Source organism: Diabrotica virgifera, chromosome 2 (assembly GCF_917563875.1).
Source record: "Diabrotica virgifera virgifera chromosome 2, PGI_DIABVI_V3a".
NCBI classification, from domain to species: domain Eukaryota; kingdom Metazoa; phylum Arthropoda; class Insecta; order Coleoptera; family Chrysomelidae; genus Diabrotica; species Diabrotica virgifera.
Genome location: NC_065444.1, coordinates 75,790,935 through 75,812,618, shown reverse-complemented (window position 1 = coordinate 75,812,618; position 21,684 = coordinate 75,790,935). Strand labels below are relative to the sequence as shown.

Sequence of the window (21,684 nt, the reverse complement as noted above, 5' to 3'; positions counted from 1 at the left end):
AGTTAATAGTAGAATTATGGGACACTGAAGAAATGCCCAAAGATTATAACAAGTCCTTTATAATTCACATACACAAAAAGGGAGATAGAACTGAATGCACAAACTATGGAGGAATATCCTTATTAGAGGTAATATACAAGGTGCTTACCACACTAATCAAAAAACGACTATAAAAATATGTGGAAAAGAGTCTAGGTCTAGGAGAATACCAGGGAGGATTACGTAATGGTCTAAGAACTAGCAACGTTTTCGAGAAATCATTTTAAGAAGACTGATTCTTTCATATATTGTTCCCTATGCTTCCTCGAACACCGTACCGCCCATCTGGCTGCTGATACAGGTTGCGTTCATTACTGCGCACCACACCTGTACATGTATGGGCCATTCCACGAACATACGCCCGTTTTGGATTACTTCGACAACAAATATTTTACTGTGCAACATAAGAAGTACGAAAGTAAATGGCGCTAATAATTATTCCAATAAACAACAATGTAATTTGCAATTTACTTTCGTTCTTCTTATTTTGCACAGTAAAATATTCGTTGTCGAAATAATCCAAAACAGGCTTATGTTCGTGGAATAGGGTTATAAACACAAAATCAGGGTGATTGATTAGTGTGAAAAAGCTTAATAGATCCGCTATAGTAATAGATAGCAATAAAAGTCAATAACAAAAATTGTAGCTAACTTTGCGCTTCACATTACAAAATTAGTTAGAATGTTACAGGGTGTTTGATAACATAGTGGCAGACCAAACTTTTATTTTTTTAAATAGAACACCCCATATTTTATTTTATATTCGAACTCTTCTTAACTTCCCCATCACAAAAATATAAAGGTTTGTTATGTTATACAGGGTATTTACAAAGTTATAACCAATGTTCTATGAAAATCGTAATAAGTTCAGCTCCCTGTATAAATAAAAATAAGCACAACAGCAATGTTTTATTGGTGCCATATTTTTATGTTGATTGTCAAAATTTATAAAAATGGTTGATATTGCTAATTTTCTTTATATCGAATACAGGGTAAGTCAAAACGCAAGTACATTATTTTCACAGTAATTTTAAATAGAACAACCCTAATTAATAACTTGCTCTGAAAAATGAAAATATGTATCTCGAAAACTGACAAATTTGGGCATAGGGAATATTATACAAAAATTAACGTACAGTAATGATATTTTTCGATAGTGATATAAGATACAGGGTGTTCCATTTATTTCTGAGAAAAGAATGTACTTGCGTTTTGACTCATCCTGTATTCGATATAAGGAAAATTAGGAATATCAACAATTCTTAAAAATTTTCACAATCAACAAAAAAATATGGCACCAATAAACCATCGCTGTTGTGCTTTTTTATTTATACAGGGAGCTGAACTTGTTACGATTTTCATAAAAAATTGGTTATAACTTTGTTAAAGCCCTATATAACATACCAAACCTTTATATTTTTGTGATGGGGAAGTTAAGAGGATTTCGAATATAAAATAAAATATAGGGTGTTCCATTTAAAAAAACATAAGTTTTTTCTGCCACTATGTTATCCAACACCCTGTAACAATCTAACTAATTTCGTAATGTGAAGCTGAAAGTTGGCCACAATTTTTATTATTAACTTTTATTGCTATCTATTACTATAGCGGATCTACTGAGCTTTATCACACACATCAATCACCCTGTATATTGAATTTAAATTATTTTAGGACAAAAAATTTTTTTATCATTACTTTTTAAACCACAGAAATGTCTGGCAATTACAGTTCATATTTCTAATATTGTTTAAAAAGTAATGACAAAAAAATTTTTCGTCTTACAGTAATGTTAAATTTGATATGTTTACCTGTACATATGTGCTGCGCAGTAATAAACGCAACCTGTATCAGTAGCCAGATGGCCGGTACGGTGTTCGAGGAATCATAGGGAACAATATATGAAAAAATCAGCCGTCTTAAAATGATTTTTTTCCGACGTTGCCTAGCACTTGGTCCATAAGGAAAGATGAACAACCGACCAAATTTTTATGTTGAAACAAATCTCGATCAATTCCTATGAATACAACATTCCAGCAAAAGTACTGTTCATTGATTACAAGACTTTTTACGATACAATAGACGGATATCAAGTAATAGAAATGCTAAAAGAGTTCCCAGTACCAAGAAAAATGATAGGATTAGTAAAAATCACCCTTTGAAAAACTATTTGTGCTGTTAAATGCAACGGTACAGCCTCAGAAGAATTCGAAGTAAAAAAAGGAGTCTGTCAAGACGATGCACAATGCTGTATGGGGCCGAGACATGGATTATGAATAAAACCATACATCATAATAAATTGTAAATCTGGGAAAGAAATATACTTCGCAGAGTATTTGGCCAGAAATGAAGATATAAGAAGAGAGCTGGAACAAGAACCGATAATGAGGAAGATCGAAAACAAACAATTAAGCTGGTTTGGACACATACAACGAATGGAGCAAAATAGACTTACAAAGAAGGTACATGAAGCCAAAATGGGAAACAAAAGAAAAAAGGGAAGGCCGAGGAAGACATGGGTGGACCAGATCCAGGAGACACATCAGTATGAGTGATATGAAGAACCTGGCCACCAATAGAAGCAATTGGAAGAAGTGGATAAAAGGCGGAACCCGACATCCGACGCCCTGAAGAGCACTAAGGATTATGAGAAAGAAGAAGAAAAAGAAGAAGAGTATTTGGCGGAAAGTAGTAGAGGGAAAATAGAGAGGACGAACGAACAAAGAAGTGTACCAACTGTATACTAACCCGCCGATATCAAGAATACTGAGAAAACGCAGACTAGAATGACTCGGTCATCTAGAAAGAATGCATTATTGCAGACTAGAATGCCTCGGTCATCTAGAAAGAATTATTTTATTTTAAATAATTCAATAAGTGATTGCTGACATGTTAGAATATATGTTACGTGATGTGGCACCAGACCAATGGCACACGACAGTACTAACTTACCTCACTGGGCCGCACTGCCCCGATGGGTCCAACGTTTTTGTTTGGTACTCTGACCAACTAGTGCTCAATGTTCAACGTAAAGTAAATATTTGGCATAGTGGTGGACACACACATGTTCAAACATATGTCTGACTGCGAACATTTTAAAAATGGCTTTTTGGCTATTGTTTCCTTAGTGTTTTTTGTTTAAAACTTTGTTATGCCCCCAAAATTCTGTTTTTATAACTTAAATGTTATTCCTATTAAGCCAATGAATTGTATATTTTGAGATAACTACTAGTTTTATATAAAATAATATATTTTCAGCATTTTTTTGGTTATGGAATACTGCGAACAAGATTTGGCTTCATTATTAGACAACATGCAGACTCCATTTACTGAATCTCAAGTAAAATGTATTATGCTGCAAGTATTACGGGGATTAAAGTATTTACACCATAATTTTGTGGTCCATAGAGATTTAAAGGTTTCCAATTTGCTTATGACAGACAAGGGCTGTGTTAAAATAGGTAATGATGACAATTTTATGCTTTAAAACCTTTTGTGAGTCAGAAATACTGATCACACATCATTAGTGGCATGTTTTGTAGAACTGAGTGTACCAATTGTCAATAGTTTTGGTATATCTGTATACCTGTTTTGGTTTTTTGTATATATTGTAAAAATACATGTCAATAGATACTACAGTACGTCCATAAAGTAACGCATAAATTCATTATTTTGTAAACCGGCGACTTTAAGGAAAAATCCCGAAACAGGTCAATTTTATTTTTAATTTACGATTTTTTGGCATATATATCATACTAGTGACGTCATCCATCTGGGCTTAATGACGTAATCGATGATTTTTTATGAGACTAGGGGTCATGTGATAGCTCATTTGAAAGGGTATTCAATTATCTATTCACTAATATAAACATTAACATAATTATTTATACAGGCTGTTAAAAAAAAATTATATAAATTAATTGAGACACAAAGGAGAATTTATATATATTATTTAATTGAAAATACGTTTTCCTGTTGTCAGAAAACAGGAAAAAATCTTTATTTGACAAATATATTGCTTTTCGCTTAAATTCAATGTTAAAGCTGCCACCCACCTGCCTCTTGGCAATTTGAACATTTCGTTTAAGCGAAAATCAATCTTTCTTTGTCAAGTAAACATTTGTTTCTGTTTCTGTTTTCTGACAACACTAAAACGTATTTTGAATTAAATAAATTACATACATTCTTCTTTTTGTCTCAATTAACGTAATTAAATTTTTTTTGAACACCCTGTATAAATAATTGTTTAATGTTTATATTAGTGAATAGAGAATTGAATACCCTTTCAAATGAGCTATCACATGGCCCCTATTCTCATTTAAAAAAATAATCGATTATGTCATCAATCCCAGATGGATGACGTCACTAATATTACATATATGAAAATCGATTTGTTTCGGGATTTTTCCTTAAAGTCGTCCTGAAATTTATTCGTTACTTTATGGACGCACTGTATATTAAAATGTTTAAATATTGAAGAATTAAGTAATCTTTTATTTTTTAGCTGATTTTGGTCTTGCAAGATGGTTTGGAGTGCCTTTAAAGCCAATGACTCCCCATGTTGTTACTCTGTGGTACAGAGCACCAGAACTATTGCTCCAAGCTCCAACACAAACTACCAGTGTTGATATGTGGGCAGCTGGTTGTATCTTGGGAGAGTTGCTAGGACATAAACCTCTATTGCCAGGACGATCAGAAATTCAACAGTTAGAGCTCATTGTAGATTTGCTAGGTAAGTTCATAGTACTGGGGAACAGTTTGGTTTAACAAAAAACATAAGAAAATGAAAACCATGGTTATCAGTAAGAGGGGCAAAGTTATAACAAGGATCCAGATAAAAAATGAAGATATTGAACAAGTGGACAAAATTAAATACTTTTGTAGGAGTCTGGATTATGGAAGATCCAAATTCGAAATCAGAAATTCGATCAAGAATAGAGCAATTAAGAACAGCCTTGTTGAAGATGTCGAAATTTCCGGGTAACCAAAGACTCAATCTGCAAATCCGATATCGGATGGTAAAATGGTATATCCACTCTATGCTTCTTTATGGTGTCTATCAGACCATCTGGTTGGCGGACGACCTCTACTTCGATATGCTTCTTGTCTTGGTCTCCAGTGTATTATTCGCTGTGTCCATCTGTTATCCGACATTATAGCTATGTGTCCAGCCCAGTTCCACTTTAGGGTCATAATTCTTTCTATGGCGTCCGTCACTCCTGTTCTCCGTCTTATCTCCCTGTTCGTAATTCGATCCCGACGAGAAATGCCTAACATTGAGCGTTCCATGGCTCTTTGGGTAATATTGGACTCTTGGACTGTTAATGTTGACTTAATGAGAAAGCTGGAAGCTTTTGAGGTGTGGCGTGTGGCTTTTTAGGAGAATTTTGAAAATACCATGGACAGATCATATTACGAATGAAATGGTGTTGCATACAATGGGAAGAGACCTAGAACTTTTGACTATCATTAAAAGGAGAAAAACAGCATATTTGTGGCACATACCTAGAAATGATAAGTACGAGTTGCTACAGCTGATTATGAAGGGTAAAATCGAAGGAAAAAGGATTTCTGGTAGATGACAAAAATATCCTAGTCTGTCCCACCTTGACTTTACAGTACACGAACATACAGCAATACAATCCTTATGGGAGTTTTCAGCGCGGCGATGCCGATTTTCTCCGAAAGAATTTTCAATCGGACATTACCAAGATCCTAAAAATGTAGGTCCCTAAAAATGTTAAATTAAAACTAACCCGTTACAGTCAAGTAAAACAATATTTTTCCTTGTTTTTTTGTGAGTGATAGTCATTTTCGAAAAGTAATCAGCAATTTTATAATCGATATGCGTAATAACTTTTTTTGGTTACGAATGTTACGATATTCAACATTAAAAGTGGATGTTGTTCTATGGTTGTTAATTTATGTATTGACAGTATAGACAGTTCTGAAGTAATGTCAAGAAAAATATAAAATAGATTGTCAGTCAAGTTTAAGTAAAGTTTTATATTGTCCTACCAGGTCCTACAGTTGAGAATAAATAAAGTATTGGGACCGTGCAAGTTCGGCAAAGCGACCTCTATTTCTACGCTCTGTACTTTTATTCGCACTTTTAATTATATTGGCCAATTATATTAGTCCTGGTTGCTGGATAATTGTCAAGACCATAGTCCAAAAAAATAATAAGAAGAAAAAATAAGATGCAGGTTATGTTTAGCAAACGTAAACAATTGTATGTAGTAAATAAAATCAGTTATTAAAATGCAGTACTGCAAGCAAAATACAATTAATTAAATTTACCTTTATATAATAATTGCATATCATATCAATATTGTGGAGCAATATATAAGTTTTCTGCGTCAATGACAGAAGGTATGAAATATACGTCAATTTGACAATTTCAATTGACAATATGAATTATTTAAGATAGTTGCAATATTTCTCCGCGACTCGCGCACGGTCGTTTCTCGTTTCCCTTTCCAAGTACTTGCACACCGCGAATAATTGCTGATGGTCAGTTCACCTAAATTAAATTATAACAAAGAATATTAAATAAGCTTAAAATTATTACTGATAACATTGTATTGAGTAACTCATTGCTTATTTGGAAAATTTGGATCCTAATTGCAGTTTATTGTTATTTAATGACCGATTTCCAAGATGAAATTAATGTCATTTTAATGTGCTTACACCCTACGAGAGTGGCAGTGAAAGTGAGGAAGACGGGATTATAGAAAGAAGCTAAAATATATAGTTTAAATGTATTTTAATTATTTCTGTAGGTACCTACGTATTTACTAAGGTTTAACATATTTATGCGGTTAAACACATTATTAAATAAATGTTATATACAAAAATTATTTTTATTTTGTTCACATAAAGGTATTTTTCGAAAAAAAAATGACAGCCACAAAATGTCAATAATATTAATTCCTAAGTTATTAATAGTTATCCTATAGAAAAAAGTATGTTTGCTTAAAACCTGTTTCTGATGAAATTTGGCATCACTGTTGGTCATAAGAACCTGTACTGTAAAGTCAAGGTGGGACTCACATTAGCTAAAAACATTCGCGACTGGACCGTAGACACAACCATCATTAGTAGAGTCGGCACTAGAAGAAGAGGCTCACAAAACAAAACATATTGTTGAAAGATGGATACATATTGTTTATCAGTTTTTATTATGTATCTTGATATTCTTTGTTGCAGGTACACCATCTGATGCAATTTGGCCAGGATTTAGTCAATTGCCAGCTCTTCAAAACTACACCTTAAAACAACAACCGTACAATAATTTGAAGCAAAGGTTTCCTTGGCTATCAGCAGCTGGTCTTCGTTTGCTTAATTTCTTGTTCATGTATGATCCAAAGAAGAGAGCCACAGCAGAAGAATGTCTGCAGAGTAGTTATTTCAAAGAGCCACCACAACGTGAGTATTTTTTAAATTTTCATCAAGGTACAACAATCAAGGTCGCAACAAGCGAGCGAGACAGGAGACTGATAATCTACAGGCCACGTCTGCTCTCAATACAACTATATCAGGGTCGTTCTGTAGCACGCGATCGCGACAGAAGACTGTCGCTTGTCTGGTCGCGTATTTACGTTTCCGTGTTCATTTCAAGACAGGGTAGTTTTGCAATAGGCACGGGAACGGAGGAGCTTATATATTTCCAAACACGTGTGCATTTCAAGACGTTAAATTTTGAAATGCGCACTGGTTTGTAAAAGAACTTCGCGCGTAAAATTATCACAAATACGTGTTAAATTGTAACGTTATTTTATTTTATTTGAACTGTTTATCATAAATGGCTCTGTTGGAGAACTGTATTCTCCACCCAAAATAAATTCTATTTCACCAACAACAAATTTCCGCGCCGCCTCTGTAACAACCATAAATAATTTCATTACGCAGTGCCCGAAGAAAACTTCCAAGAATGTTAATCTCCGCCTCCAAAAACCCAAACACCCCAACGGGAAAATTTGTTAACGGTATGCAAGAGCGGGGTGCAACAGTCAGTCAGTCAACTATCAACACTCATTAAGAACGTACGCAAAAACCTCTTTTCATTTACGCTTTTTCGAAGAGAATTCTTCACGCCGCAATTAGCAAAAAGCCGGTACAAAGTGTAAATATATGTGTAGTGGCGTCTTTCACGGATAAGTTGTTAACTCAATTGTTCACATGTAAAATTCTATTTCTTGCCCTTTTCAACTTCATTACAGTCATAGCAAAATAGAAATTGTTTTATTTACATTAACAATTCACTAGGCCAGAATTACAGCATCTTACGGTTCATTAAAAGTTCTCCTCTTAGCTATCGAAGGCTTAGCGACACATTGAACTTACTGCAAGTGCAAAACGCTGGAAAGAGACATTGGAACTACTCCAAACTCTCCATGGAGGAATGTTGAACACCGGCGTCCCTCCATTTTGTTCCTCCGAGACCGGATTTTATTTCTAAGAGCCGAATTTGGCCCTTAAAGCCACATTTGATCCATCGACCGAACTTTTCTGGCCAAAAAACACTCAATTCAAGTTTCTATCTAATTCTATTATTTTGTTAAAAAACATTTCTGGCTAATGCCAACTCTTTCTAAAAGACATTATAAGTGTCGCGTTTTTCGGATATTCTCGTCGAATAGACAATAATTCCAAGAGACAAAGTGATTGCGTTATTTATTCTACGGACAAATAAACATTCTGTGAACAAAAACAGTGATAATAGTTTACTTCAAGAAGTGGTGTTCAAGGACTAGCTGATTCCAGGAAAAGCAGCCCACATTCAAGTACCAAGAGCCCAGGGGTGACGTACAAAATAAACTTTTCTATATATGTAAATTCAAAAAGTTAATTTTCAAAGATCTCTTGCGAAATGTTACTCTAATAAAGTTAAACACTATTTAAAGAACTATTCAGGGTTGAATTTTTGGTTTAATATTGCATGCTTGTTAAAATTCAAAAATAAATAATAATTTTATTCAAAAATAAACAAATTAAAGTTATTACAATGAGCAAAAAAGCTTTAAATAAATTAGTAAACAAAAAGCATTCCATTCTAGATTCTGTTAATAGAATTCAAACGTGGCTAGAAGCAAACCATGACTCGGAAAAAGATGTTTTCTCATTCAAAACAAGAGAAGATCGATTACAAGACTTGTTCTCTGATTACAATAACGTACAGGATGAAATTGAATTCCTGGACGATTCTCAAAAATGTGATCGTGCCATATTTGAAGAAAATTATTTTGCGGTTCTGTCAAAAATACAAAGTTCGATTAGAGCATTGGATATTACCAATACAGGGAGCGTCGCTGCCGCTAAGCAAGTGGCCGTAAAGCTCCCGGCAATAAGCATATGCAAATATTCCGGGCAAATAGGGGACTTCGAAAGTTTTTTTGAGCTCTTCGACACACTGATAATACAAAATCAGTCCCTTTCTGACATCCAAAGGTTTCTTTATTTGAAAAGTTACCTACAGGGTGATTCTCTTAAGTTGGTGGATTCTTTGAAAGTCACAAATGAAAATTTTTCGATTGCTTTAGATATTCTAAAGAACCGCTATCAGAATAAGGTCACAATCATAAATTCTTACTTAACAGAAATTATAGACATTCCTACACTGAGAAACAGCTCACCGCAAGCCCTCAGAAATTTTCTAACTACCGTAACAAAAAATATGCAATTGCTAAAAAATTTGCAATTTTCAAGTACAGAGCTCATTGATATAATTTTAGTTTTCCTGCTAGAAAGCAAATTAGATTTTTCAACAAGGAGACTTTTTGAAACTGAGCGAAATCATTCAGATGTACCAAAATTAGATGGTTTTCTTAAATTTCTTGAAAAAAGGTGCATTGTTCTGGAAAGCCTGGAAAATACAAATCCTAGGCAAGCCAAAAACGTAAAAGTTTCACATCATGCATCCAGTAATAACACATCAGAGGATTCAGATAAAAATAATACGTCAAATAATTTAGTTTCTGACTTTTATTGCATTTTCTGCAAAAAGCAAGGTCATAAAATTTACAAATGTCACTTTTTCAAAAACATTCAGCATGATGACAAAATAAAATTCGTGAATTCAAAAGGTCTCTGCGTAAACTGCCTAGGTAGGCATAATTCTAAAGATTGTTCATCAAAACATGCATGTACCGTTTGTAAAAGGCGCCACAATACAATTTTGCACATTCTGGCACCAAATAATAATTCGGGTAAACATAATACGTTTTCTACGACCCATAAAAATGAAAGTCCGTCCACTTCTACAAATTCAAACAATTACGAACGCGAACATTCGTCAAATTCAAACTTTCAAGGTCCTTCGTTTCAAGGGCAAGAACCGTTTACAAATTCCTTTTCTGCTTTGTCCGTAAAAACTTTAAATATACTTCTAGCTACGGCCAAAGTAACCATTTTCGACAAAAACGGGAAACCTTTAACGGCCCGATTGTTACTCGATACGGGAAGTCAAAATAGCTTTTGTACCCAGTGTCTGGCTGATAGGCTGGGCTACAAGCCATATGACATATCTCTAAACATTTCTGGCATAGGCCAAAGTAATTCGGTTTCAAAAAAGATGGTCAACATAAAAATGCATTCTAACTATAATAAAAAGTCTTTCAAAATTTCATGTGCCATCTTAGAAAATATTACTTGCAATCTTCCACAGTTCCGCATTCTTACAAAAAAATTACCAATTCCAAGGGACGTTTTTCTCGCCGACGATTCCTATCACAAACCTAGTCAGGTAGACATCTTGGTTGGGGCTGATTTGTACTACGACTTAATTCTTCCTGACATAATTCCTCTGGGCCCTAGGCTTCCAATTTTGCAGGCTTCTCATCTGGGGTACCTAATAGCCGGCGTGATTGCTCCTCACTTGACGGCACCTACAGTAGCAAACAATGCTTCTGGAGATGTTGCTCTACTTTCTACGTGTAGCACGGACGAGCTGCTCACGAAATTCTGGAACATGGAAGAACTTTATCAAAAACCTATTCTGTCGGAAGCTGACGAGCTGGCCGAACAAATATTTCAAACTACAACAAAGATCCTTGAAAATGGACGCTTTGAAGTAGATATTCCATTAAAAAGTGCACAAGAACACCAATTACTGGGTGATTCATTTTCTATAGCCAAACGGCGTTTTCTTTCACTCGAAAATAAATTCCAAAAAGATAAAAAATTATTTTCCGAGTACAAAAATTTCATTGACACATATATTTCTTTAGGGCATGCTGAATATGTACCTCTTTCGTTCGTAAATGAAAATTCGGACAAAAAATATTTTATTCCACATTTATGTGTCATCAACGAACAAAATAAAAGTACAACTTTGCGTGTCGTCATGGACGCTAGTTGTAAAAGCTCTACAGGAAAAAGTCTGAACGACATTTCATTAAAAGGGTATCAGGTTCAACCCGATTTATTCGACATTCTGGTGCGTTTCAGGCAATACAAATTCATATTTTCCTGTGACATTCAAAAAATGTTTCGACAGACGTGGATCAACAAAGATCAACGCTTTCTACAAAATATTCTATGGAGGGACGATACCCACGATTCTATAAAATGTATTCAATTAAATACTATCACATACGGGACGAATAGCGCCCCGTTTCTTGCGACGAGAGTCTTGCAAGAAATTTCAAATAAAAATAAAGTTCAATTCCCATTGGCCTCGCATTTTCTCGATAACCAATTCTACGTAGATGATGGTTTATGTGGGTCAAATAATATTCAAGAATTGCTCGAAATACTTCAGCAATTAAATTCTGTTCTAAACCGCCATGGGTTTACTTTACATAAATTCCATTCAAATTCATCCATATTCCTACAACAAATCAACCCAGAACATTCAAAAAATACTACTCAGGAATATGACCTAAATTTCGATTCCACTTCCAGTAAGGTTCTAGGCCTAAAATGGGACCCTGCGGAAGACCAAATAACAATTTCCGTCCCCGAAAATAATTTCTGCCCACCAATAACAAAAAGAAAAATCCTATCTGCGTTAGCGCAATGTTTCGACCCTCTGGGACTCATCAATCCGTTTATTGTTAAAGGCAAAATGCTTATGCAGAAACTCTATCTGCAAAAAATTCACTGGGACACAGAAATTTCGGACAAAACTATTCTAAACGATTGGAACAACTTTCTACAGGACTTGTCACAATTAAAACAATTAAAAATTCCTCGTTTCTATTTTTCTGAAAAAATAATTCTGAAGGTTGAGCTTCATGGATTTGCAGACAGCAGCATGGCAGCTTATGGCGCATGCGTATACCTAAGAACTTTCTATTCGGATGAGACCATCTCTTGTGCATTAGTTTCTTCCAAATCAAGGATAACTCCGTTAAAGACGGTAACACTTCCTAGGCTTGAGCTGTGCGCAATGGTTCTTCTTTCAAAACTTGTTGCAAAAATAATTTCTATCTTTGAAAATCAATCTATAAAATTTCATTCAGTCAGCCTCTGGTCAGACTCCCAAGTAGCTCTGTCGTGGTGTAAAAGTCATCCAAGTCGGTGGTCGGTTTTCGTGGCTCACCGGGTAGCTCTTGTCCAAGAGTTGACTCAAAACTTTACATGGCTTCACATAAAGTCTGCGCAAAATGCCGCAGACCTTCTTTCTCGAGGAATGTCTGGTTCTGAAATTCTCAGTAGCGACTTCTGGTGGCAAGGTCCCAAATGCTTGCGAGATAAAAATTTCAATGTTTCCAATCTAGTAAATGACAAAGTTCTCGAAAACCTACCCGAGGAAAGAAAAATAAGCCTCGTGGTAAATTCTAATGTGGAAAATTTCTGGATAAAAATTTTCTCACGTTTCTCAAATATTTCACGCTTAAAACGTACAGTAGCGTACGTATTTCGTTTTATTTCTAATTGTAAAAAACAAAAAATTTCTGAACCTCTTTCTGTTGCGGAGTTAAATTATGCAATGGATTTCATCATCAAGAAAATACAGGGTGATGCATTTTCAAAAGAAATTTCGGCGCTTAAAAATAACAAATTTATTTCGAATAAAAACTTCATGTCACTAAAACCATTTTTAGATTCTTCTAATTTTCTCAGAGTTGGAGGCAGACTTACGAACTGTCCCGACATAGACTATTTGCAAAAACATCCGATACTGCTCCCATCCAATAATCCTATCGTCAATCTTATCATCAAAAATGAACATCTCAGATTGGGACATGCTGGTGCGCAAACAGTTCTCTCAAATCTTCGTTTGAAATTCTGGGCTCTCAATGGTCTAAAGGAAGCAAAACGAATCATTCGCAACTGCACCATATGTTTCCGATTTTCGTGTGCTCCTACACAACAGCTTATGGGTAATTTACCTGAAGATAGGTTGTCCATTACAACAAGACCCTTTCAAAAAGTGGGTGTAGATTATGGTGGACCCTTTCTGTTAAAATCTTCTTCACTCCGAAAAGCGCCAAAAATCAAGGCATACATAGCCATTTTCGTGTGCATGGTGACCAAAGCTGTGCACATTGAGGTTGTTTCTGATCTAACAACTTCTTCCTTTCTATTAACACTTAAGAGATTCATTTCCCGACGTGGTAACCCAACCGTCATTTACAGTGACAATGCCACATGTTTTTCTGGTGCAAGAAACCAACTCTATGACTTATACAAATTTTTTCAAAATAAGTCTAATTCTCAAACCATTATGGAATACCTTTCTGAAAATCAAACCTCATGGAAGTTTATCCCCCCTAGATCTCCTCATTGGGCTGGGCTCTGGGAAGCTTCAGTAAAAAGCGCAAAATATCATATGCGTAGGCTAATAGGCTGTTCTTCTTTCACTTTCGAACAGTTTTACACTGTCATGGTTCAAATTGAAGCTGTGATGAATTCAAGGCCTATCTGTTCCATGTCCAGCGACCCTTCAGATTACACCTTTCTCAGTCCTGGGCATTTTATAATTGGCTCCAGCCTGTCAGCGCATCCTGAGCAAAACTTACAAAAAATTCCGGAAAATAAACTATCCATGTTTCAGCAAATTGCAAAAATACAACAAAGTTTCTGGAAAAAGTGGTCTGTTGATTACTTGAACCGGTTACAAAATTCTCCAAAATGGTCCCGACCAAGGGAAAACGTAAAAGTCAATGACTTAGTTCTTCTGAGAGAGGATAATGTACCTCCTCTAAAATGGCCTTTAGCACGGGTAGTTGATACAATGCCCGGGCAAGATGGCAAAGTCAGAGTGGTCAAGTTGAAGACCATCGATGGTCAATTCACAAGGGCAATCTCTAAAATTTCGGTTCTCCCTAATCAAGGTAAAGAAGAGTAGGTTAGACCACAAGGCTCTAACGCCGGGGGGAATGTTGGAGAACTGTATTCTCCACCCAAAATAAATTCTATTTCACCAACAACAAATTTCCGCGCCGCCTCTGTAACAACCATAAATAATTTCATTACGCAGTGCCCGAAGAAAACTTCCAAGAATGTTAATCTCCGCCTCCAAAAACCCAAACACCCCAACGGGAAAATTTGTTAACGGTATGCAAGAGCGGGGTGCAACAGTCAGTCAGTCAACTATCAACACTCATTAAGAACGTACGCAAAAACCTCTTTTCATTTACGCTTTTTCGAAGAGAATTCTTCACGCCGCAATTAGCAAAAAGCCGGTACAAAGTGTAAATATATGTGTAGTGGCGTCTTTCACGGATAAGTTGTTAACTCAATTGTTCACATGTAAAATTCTATTTCTTGCCCTTTTCAACTTCATTACAGTCATAGCAAAATAGAAATTGTTTTATTTACATTAACAATTCACTAGGCCAGAATTACAGCATCTTACGGTTCATTAAAAGTTCTCCTCTTAGCTATCGAAGGCTTAGCGACACATTGAACTTACTGCAAGTGCAAAACGCTGGAAAGAGACATTGGAACTACTCCAAACTCTCCATGGAGGAATGTTGAACACCGGCGTCCCTCCAGGCTCCTATCTACATAATAACAAATATCATTCGTTGGATCTGTCGAAACAAAACAATTTTGTTACCAAAGTTTCCTTCTATTTTTCTTTATAAATTTTCAAAAAAGTCGAAGTAGTACCAAAATGTCCTGTAAACTATAGTAGCACTGTAAACTTTTAGTAATGCACAATAAGACTTCAGTATTCCATTAAAAATATATTTTAGTTTCAACTGAAAAATTATTGTTCAGATGTTTGAAAAGCAACAGTATAATTTTATTATGCTGTGATTGACTTGTATATAAAATTACAGCTATTATAGGTAATGCACCAACCTTAGTATCCGCTAATATAAAAGTTACGCATGTGTTAGTTTGATGACATGATCCACTTGTATCGATGAATACCATTTCATCAGCTAACCCAGCTAAACAAACTCTTTGCATTATTGGAGTAACCAAAATACAAATAATAGGATCTTCCTTAACAAACAATCTAATGTTGAGTGCGAGAAGTTATATCTGTTTTATTTTTAAAATTTCTAATATATCCATACAGTCTCTGCTATCGTAATTTTTTAGTCGCCATTGTTGATACAAATAACTTACTTGACGATCAAAAGGATTTTTTTGAACATTAGCTAACATCACATAAACATTTTCCTCACAATTTTCGATATTACTGAATTCATGATATGATTTTGCTGCTCCAGCTGTCATGCCAGCTTCAAAATATGATATAAAGCTGTTTTGTATCGTCACAGCAACGTAGTAAACTTAAAGACTGATCCACATTTTAAACCTCTTTTTAATAATGGTTTTTAAAGTACTGCTTGTTGCTTTCAAAAATTTAATAGATGTTTATTTGCCTTACAATTGAAGTTTCTAGTTGCTCCTTTTATTCTGCTTTTTGACTTGTTCTTTTCTGCTAGGTGTAGGATAGCGCCTCTTCATTATCCAATTTGTTCTGTTTTCTGCAGAAAATGTGTTAATAATATAAGCACAAATGTCATCGTAGTTACCGGTATAAGATAACGAACAGTGAACTTTGGACTTATAGTTACTGTTTTCTTTAAATGAGTTTTGTTCAAACAACAGAATTTCAAAATCTTGCGAGATGTTAGTAAAAACACTTTTAAACTGCCCCATCACGTTTAAATTGATTTAAATACACAACAACACAACCCTCAAAGCCAAGTTGATAAACAGCACTTGCAACGAATAGACCTAGTTCTATGCACTTGTTTGTAGCATTCCAACGACACGTCATGTTTCGGTACAAACCCGTGCACATTTCGGAGGTTGGCTCTTTCAAATCAACACCTTTTTGGAACTAAATATGTATTACCGTTTCGGTGTCTATTTCAAAACCGCACTGTCTTGAAATGAACACGTAAACGGAAATACGCTGTCTGGTCTCCTCGGACTCCTATAAGAGCAAAGAGCAGTAGTGAAGTCGGTCGCTGTGCGACCGATTTATACATGGTTTTTTAATAAATGTAATAACGTCCGAAATAAAATTTACTGGCGAGAAAGACCAATTGCTAATGGAGTTAGTGGCTAAGAGCCCACTGCTATTTGATCCTGAAGTGGAATCCTACAAGGATGTTATCGTCTTAGAAAATGTAAAATCCTTCTTCACATCGCGTTTTAGATACGTATAGAATTTATACAACTTCGTCTTTTCATTTGAAGCGTATAATATATCATCATCTTCTGCTTCTAGTAACCTTTTAAAGAATAAAAAAACGATAAAATCCTTTATAAAAGGTATATTTGTTAAAATCCCTAAAAAGGGCTTCATCACAGAACAGAACTAGTTTTCGATCGGATGACCGATCATCATCAGTGTTTACGTGAATCTAACATGCTAACCACCAAAATAAAAAATATGTGGGTAAAAACCCTTTACAATTGATCCTTCATAGGAATATAGATGAAAGATGTGAAATTAAACATGGATGTTTAAAATATCCAATGTTTTATGCTCTAGGTACCATTGAGCTCGAGTTTGACTTGTTCACATCATATAGTCATGACAAATATACCTTTTATAAAGGATTTTATAGTTTTTGAAAATGATATACAGCCAACTACAGGAAAACTTTTTCCTCGGGGATTTTAAAGAATAGTTTCGAGGCCAATATGTGTCCATTCCTAAATCTGATATACTGAAGTATAGACGCACGGTTAGCACATGTCGCTTCTCTCAGTCGCGTACTCATTTTATGGAGCGACTGTCTATTTGGTTTCTCGGTCTCGCCTATCTGTCACCTGTCTCGGTCGTTTGTTGTGGAATGCTCCTTAATTCTAGGATTTTGTGACACACTAGTGGTATAAATGAAGTGAAAGTTGTATTTATATTTGATTATTTTTTCAGCTTGTGATCCAAAACTTATGCCGAGCTTCCCACAACACAGAAATATTAAGGGAACCAAACCAGCAGCACCTGAAGCTACCAATACAGGAGCTGGTGACCAAACTAATAATTTGCCAGCTATATCAGATTTGGTAAGTTTATATTTAATAGAACGGCATTAGCAGAATAATTAGATAATTACTAGGGCGCCCGATAAGTACTTAGCCTTCAAAAGAAAAACGAAAACGTAGTCTCCTTACACTCCCCTCGTTACACTTGACCCAGCGATGCTCCAACTTCTTTAACCCCTCTAAAATATATCTTTTATCGATGTCTGCAAAGTAGGTTTCCGTGCCAGTGATGAACTCTTCATTCGACTTAAATTTCTGCCCGGCGAGTGACTTTTTCAAGTTTGGAAACAAAAAGAAGTCGTACAGGCCCAAATCTGGAGAATACGTTGGATGGAATAGCAGTTTGTAACCCAATTCGACCAATTTGGCCATGGCGATGGCGGAGGTGTGAGTCGGAGCGTTGGCATGGTGCAATAGTATTTTTCTTCAACAATTGGGGCCGTTTTTGCTGAAATTGGGCGTCGAATCGGGCTAATGCGGCATAGTAAAGCCCTGTGATCGTTTTGCCTTTTCCAGGAAGTGGATATAGATGACACCTTGTGAATCCCGAATCCCAGAAAATGGTGGTCACTCCTTTCCGGCCGATTGGCAGTCTTCGCCCCCCTCGGAGTACGTTCGCGTGGTGACGTCCACTGTATCGACTGTTCATTGGACTCTGGTGTATACCAGTGGAACCATGTTTCGTCGACGCTTATGAAACAACGTAGAAACTCATTTGAATTACGCTTAAACAGCATCAGACACTGCTCCGAAGTGGTCTCATGGTTGCGTTTATTGTTCGAAGTTAAAAAATACGGCAGCCATCGTGCCGACAGCTTTTTTATGCACAACATTTCATGCAGGATTTGACCAACGAGATCTTTTAATATGAGAGTCGGTTATCTCATGCACCTTCAGTCGGCGGTCTACCCATACGAGATCGTGAATTTCTTTCTGGGAGTGACTTATCAAAAACCGACGTGCCACCACGTTGAAACTCGAATTTTTTGACGGTTTCCATCGAAGAAAAAGAGTCACCGCTTACAACATTCAACATTCGCTTTTTGATTTCGCTGCGGGATCTGCCTTCTAAAAACAAGAGTCGAATCAGCAACTCTTTTTTTCAATTTTCTAAGATCCCCAAACACGCTCGCTTACACACGCAGTCAAAACAAAACTACCAGTCCGATTTGGCTGATATTTTGACATAGGCCGTCTACAAGAATGTATTATGGTGCTTCTCAGAAGCTTTTTTCAGTGCGTCACATTTGTTTCTAACTCAATCAGTTGGAAGTGACAGAAAAAACGTACGTCGGTGATTATACTCATTTATAACATTTATTCTAGTTGTTGATAGATGGCGCTATAATAAAAAAATGATTTATCTATACAATAGTAGTAGTTTAGACATATAGTAGTTTATTCTATGAATACAGTTATTCGACCAATAAACTGACATTTCTCCATTTTACTAACGTCAAATAAGACTTATTTTATTAATTTATTAAATAAATATTTACTCTTCAAGTAAATTGGCAAGTTAATCTCGCTGTAAATACACTAAGATCCAAACCACCTTAAAAATGGGACATTTTTGATGCCTTGTATTTCCTAAACCTGTTGTCCGATTTTAGTGATTTTTTTAATATGTTATAGCTTTATTCTTTAAGAATACCAATGTAATAATATTGTTGCTAAACAGGTAAGTGTCATTGTATACCAGGTGTAACAATGATAGTGTGTTTTTTCCTCAAAGTTTGGAACACTCTGTGGAATATTCTGGCCTATATAAAATATTGAGATTAAAACTCAACTGTAGCCTTATGCTTTTCTAACATTATGCTTTTTGATTCATTAGCTTATGTTGGATAATAAAAAAGTTAGGAACTTTAACAACTAGCAACGTTCTTCATCAATACAGGGTGTTTCTAAATAAGTGCGCCAAACTCTAAGGAGTAATTCTGCATGAAAAATTAATGACCGTTTGCTTTATAAACATATGTCCGCAAATGCTTCGTTTCCTAGATCCGGGATGTTGAATTTTTTCTTACAGACTGACGATTTATTTTTTGCTCTAAAACCGGTTGCGATATGCAAATGAAATTTGGTAGGTTTTAAGAGGTAGTTATTGCGCATTTTTTGGCATACAATTAAGAATTTTATATTCACCATTGGCGTGCATACGGGTAATATGACCGGGTAATATGACCCGTATGCACGTCAATGGTGAATATAAAATTCTTAATTGTATGCCAAAAAATGCGCAATAACTACCTCTTAAAACCTACCAAATTTCAGTTGCATATCTAATCCGGTTTTAGAGCAATAAATAAATCGTCAGTTTGTAAGAAAAAATTCAACATCCCGTATCTCGGAAACGAAGCATTTGCGGACATATGTTTATAAAGCAAATGGTCATTATTTTTTTATGCAGAATTATCCCTTAAAGTTTGTCGCACTTATTTAGAAACACCCTGTATTGATGAAGAACATGGCTAGTTGTTAAATACCTAACTTTTTTAATATCCAACAAAAGCTAATGAATCAAAAGCATAATGTTAAGAAAGCATAAGGCTACAGTTGAGTTTTAATTTCAATATTTTATATACGCCAGAATATTCCACAGGGTGTTCCAAACTTTGAGGAAAAAACACACTATCATTGTTACACCCGGTATACAATGATACTTATCTGTTTAGCAACAATATTATTACATCTATATTCTTGAAGAATAAAGCTATAACATATTAAAAAAATCACTAAAATCGGACAACAGGTTTAGGAAATACAAGACATCAAAAATGTCCCATTTTTAAGGTGGTGCGTTAATTTTGGTGCTTAGTGTATTTATAAGAAAGTAAATTCATCAGTTTAACTTTAAACTATCAAAATTATATTGGAACAAAATAAAAATATAAACGTGTAATAAATTTTATTCGACGAATAACTATTCATTGATTTATTTGTTGTTGGTAAAACCGGACCTATAATCTGTACAATTTATACGACTATACAAATCAAAGAACATACCTTTTTATAAATGCAATAAACACGATTGATTTGATTTTATACCAAATTGCAATAATATTATAATAAATCATTTGTTCAGATTATAGCGCCATCTATCAACAACTAGGATAAATGTTATAAATGTGTATAATCACAGATGTACCTTTTGTTCTGTCACTTGTGACTCACTGAAAAAGCCTCTGAGAAGCACCGTATACGATGGTAGATTTCTCTTGCGACATTGGTGCCATCGAGAGGAGAGGCTAAGTACTTATCGGACCTCCCACATACATACGGAAAATTTAACTGTGTATTTGTTTCAGTTGGGTTCAATCGTCAAGAAGCGAAGGATTGAGTAATGCACAAAAATATCTCGATATAAGTCACCACACTGGGACACTAGTATCAGTTTCTTAAATTTATGACAGATTTTTAAATGGTATTAAATGAAAACTGTTTAACAACAATCCTCTTTTAGCATAAAATACCAAAAATTATTTTCTAAAGTTTGAAATAGACACTAAACACCAATTCATGTTTTATATTTAAATGTGTGCTGACTGTTTAGGTTTAAGTTTGTGATCTTACAAAATTATGGCTTTTGTAAAATATTTAGAATAAAGTTTTTATTCTGTGATGCAATTTTCTTTAATAATTATTGATGAGAGGGGTTGCTACTGAAAAAATTAGATTTTTATGGAAAGTATAAATTTATTTCTGACTGTTGATCAAACAGTTTGATATTTTTCCAGTAATTGGAATCCATCTTGGACTGGAGATTCTTAAAAATCTTCAAAATTTCATTTAGAATTGCCATTGACTGACTTGAACGAAAATGTTTTTCGTATAATAAATTTTAATATTTGGAAGTATATGAAAGTCAAAGGGATCCAAATCAGGAGCAAATGAAGGATTTTCTTACAATTTAAACTGTTATGTCAGAGTGTAATTGTTCTGACTGTAGTTAAAACCGTGGTTGACGTTTATTTGATAATTGGACTCTGTCTCTGAAGTAAAGATTTTTGAAAGCATTTAAAATACAAATTTATCGCTACTAGCATCCCCTCGATTGATAGAATTCGTTTTTTAGCCATACATTTTAGTTGGGAATTTATAGGCAGTAAGCCTCCCTTAGGCGTGTCTTCATGTACTTTGCCTGTTACGGACGTTGGCCCGTCATCATAGCAATTTTAATTTTGTTTGCGGCGTTTCTGAATAACTCGATAGATGTTAGTCCAAACCATTGGC

The 21,684-nt window shown here is 35.1% G+C and overlaps 1 protein-coding gene across 1 annotated transcript in view; it reads left to right on the top strand.

Annotated features, from left to right (window-relative positions):
• The window catches only part of LOC126880112 (cyclin-dependent kinase 10), a 40,786-nt gene extending 19,715 nt beyond the window's left edge, over positions 1–21,071 (top strand). The window contains exons 5-9 of the mRNA XM_050643809.1: positions 3,295–3,497; positions 4,541–4,768; positions 7,246–7,464; positions 17,339–17,469; positions 20,760–21,071. Coding sequence (XP_050499766.1) covers positions 3,295–3,497; positions 4,541–4,768; positions 7,246–7,464; positions 17,339–17,469; positions 20,760–20,795 — 817 coding nt within the window. The 3' untranslated portion in view covers positions 20,796–21,071. The remainder of the gene's footprint in view (positions 1–3,294; positions 3,498–4,540; positions 4,769–7,245; positions 7,465–17,338; positions 17,470–20,759) is intronic.
• Positions 21,072–21,684: the final 613 nt, after the last annotated feature.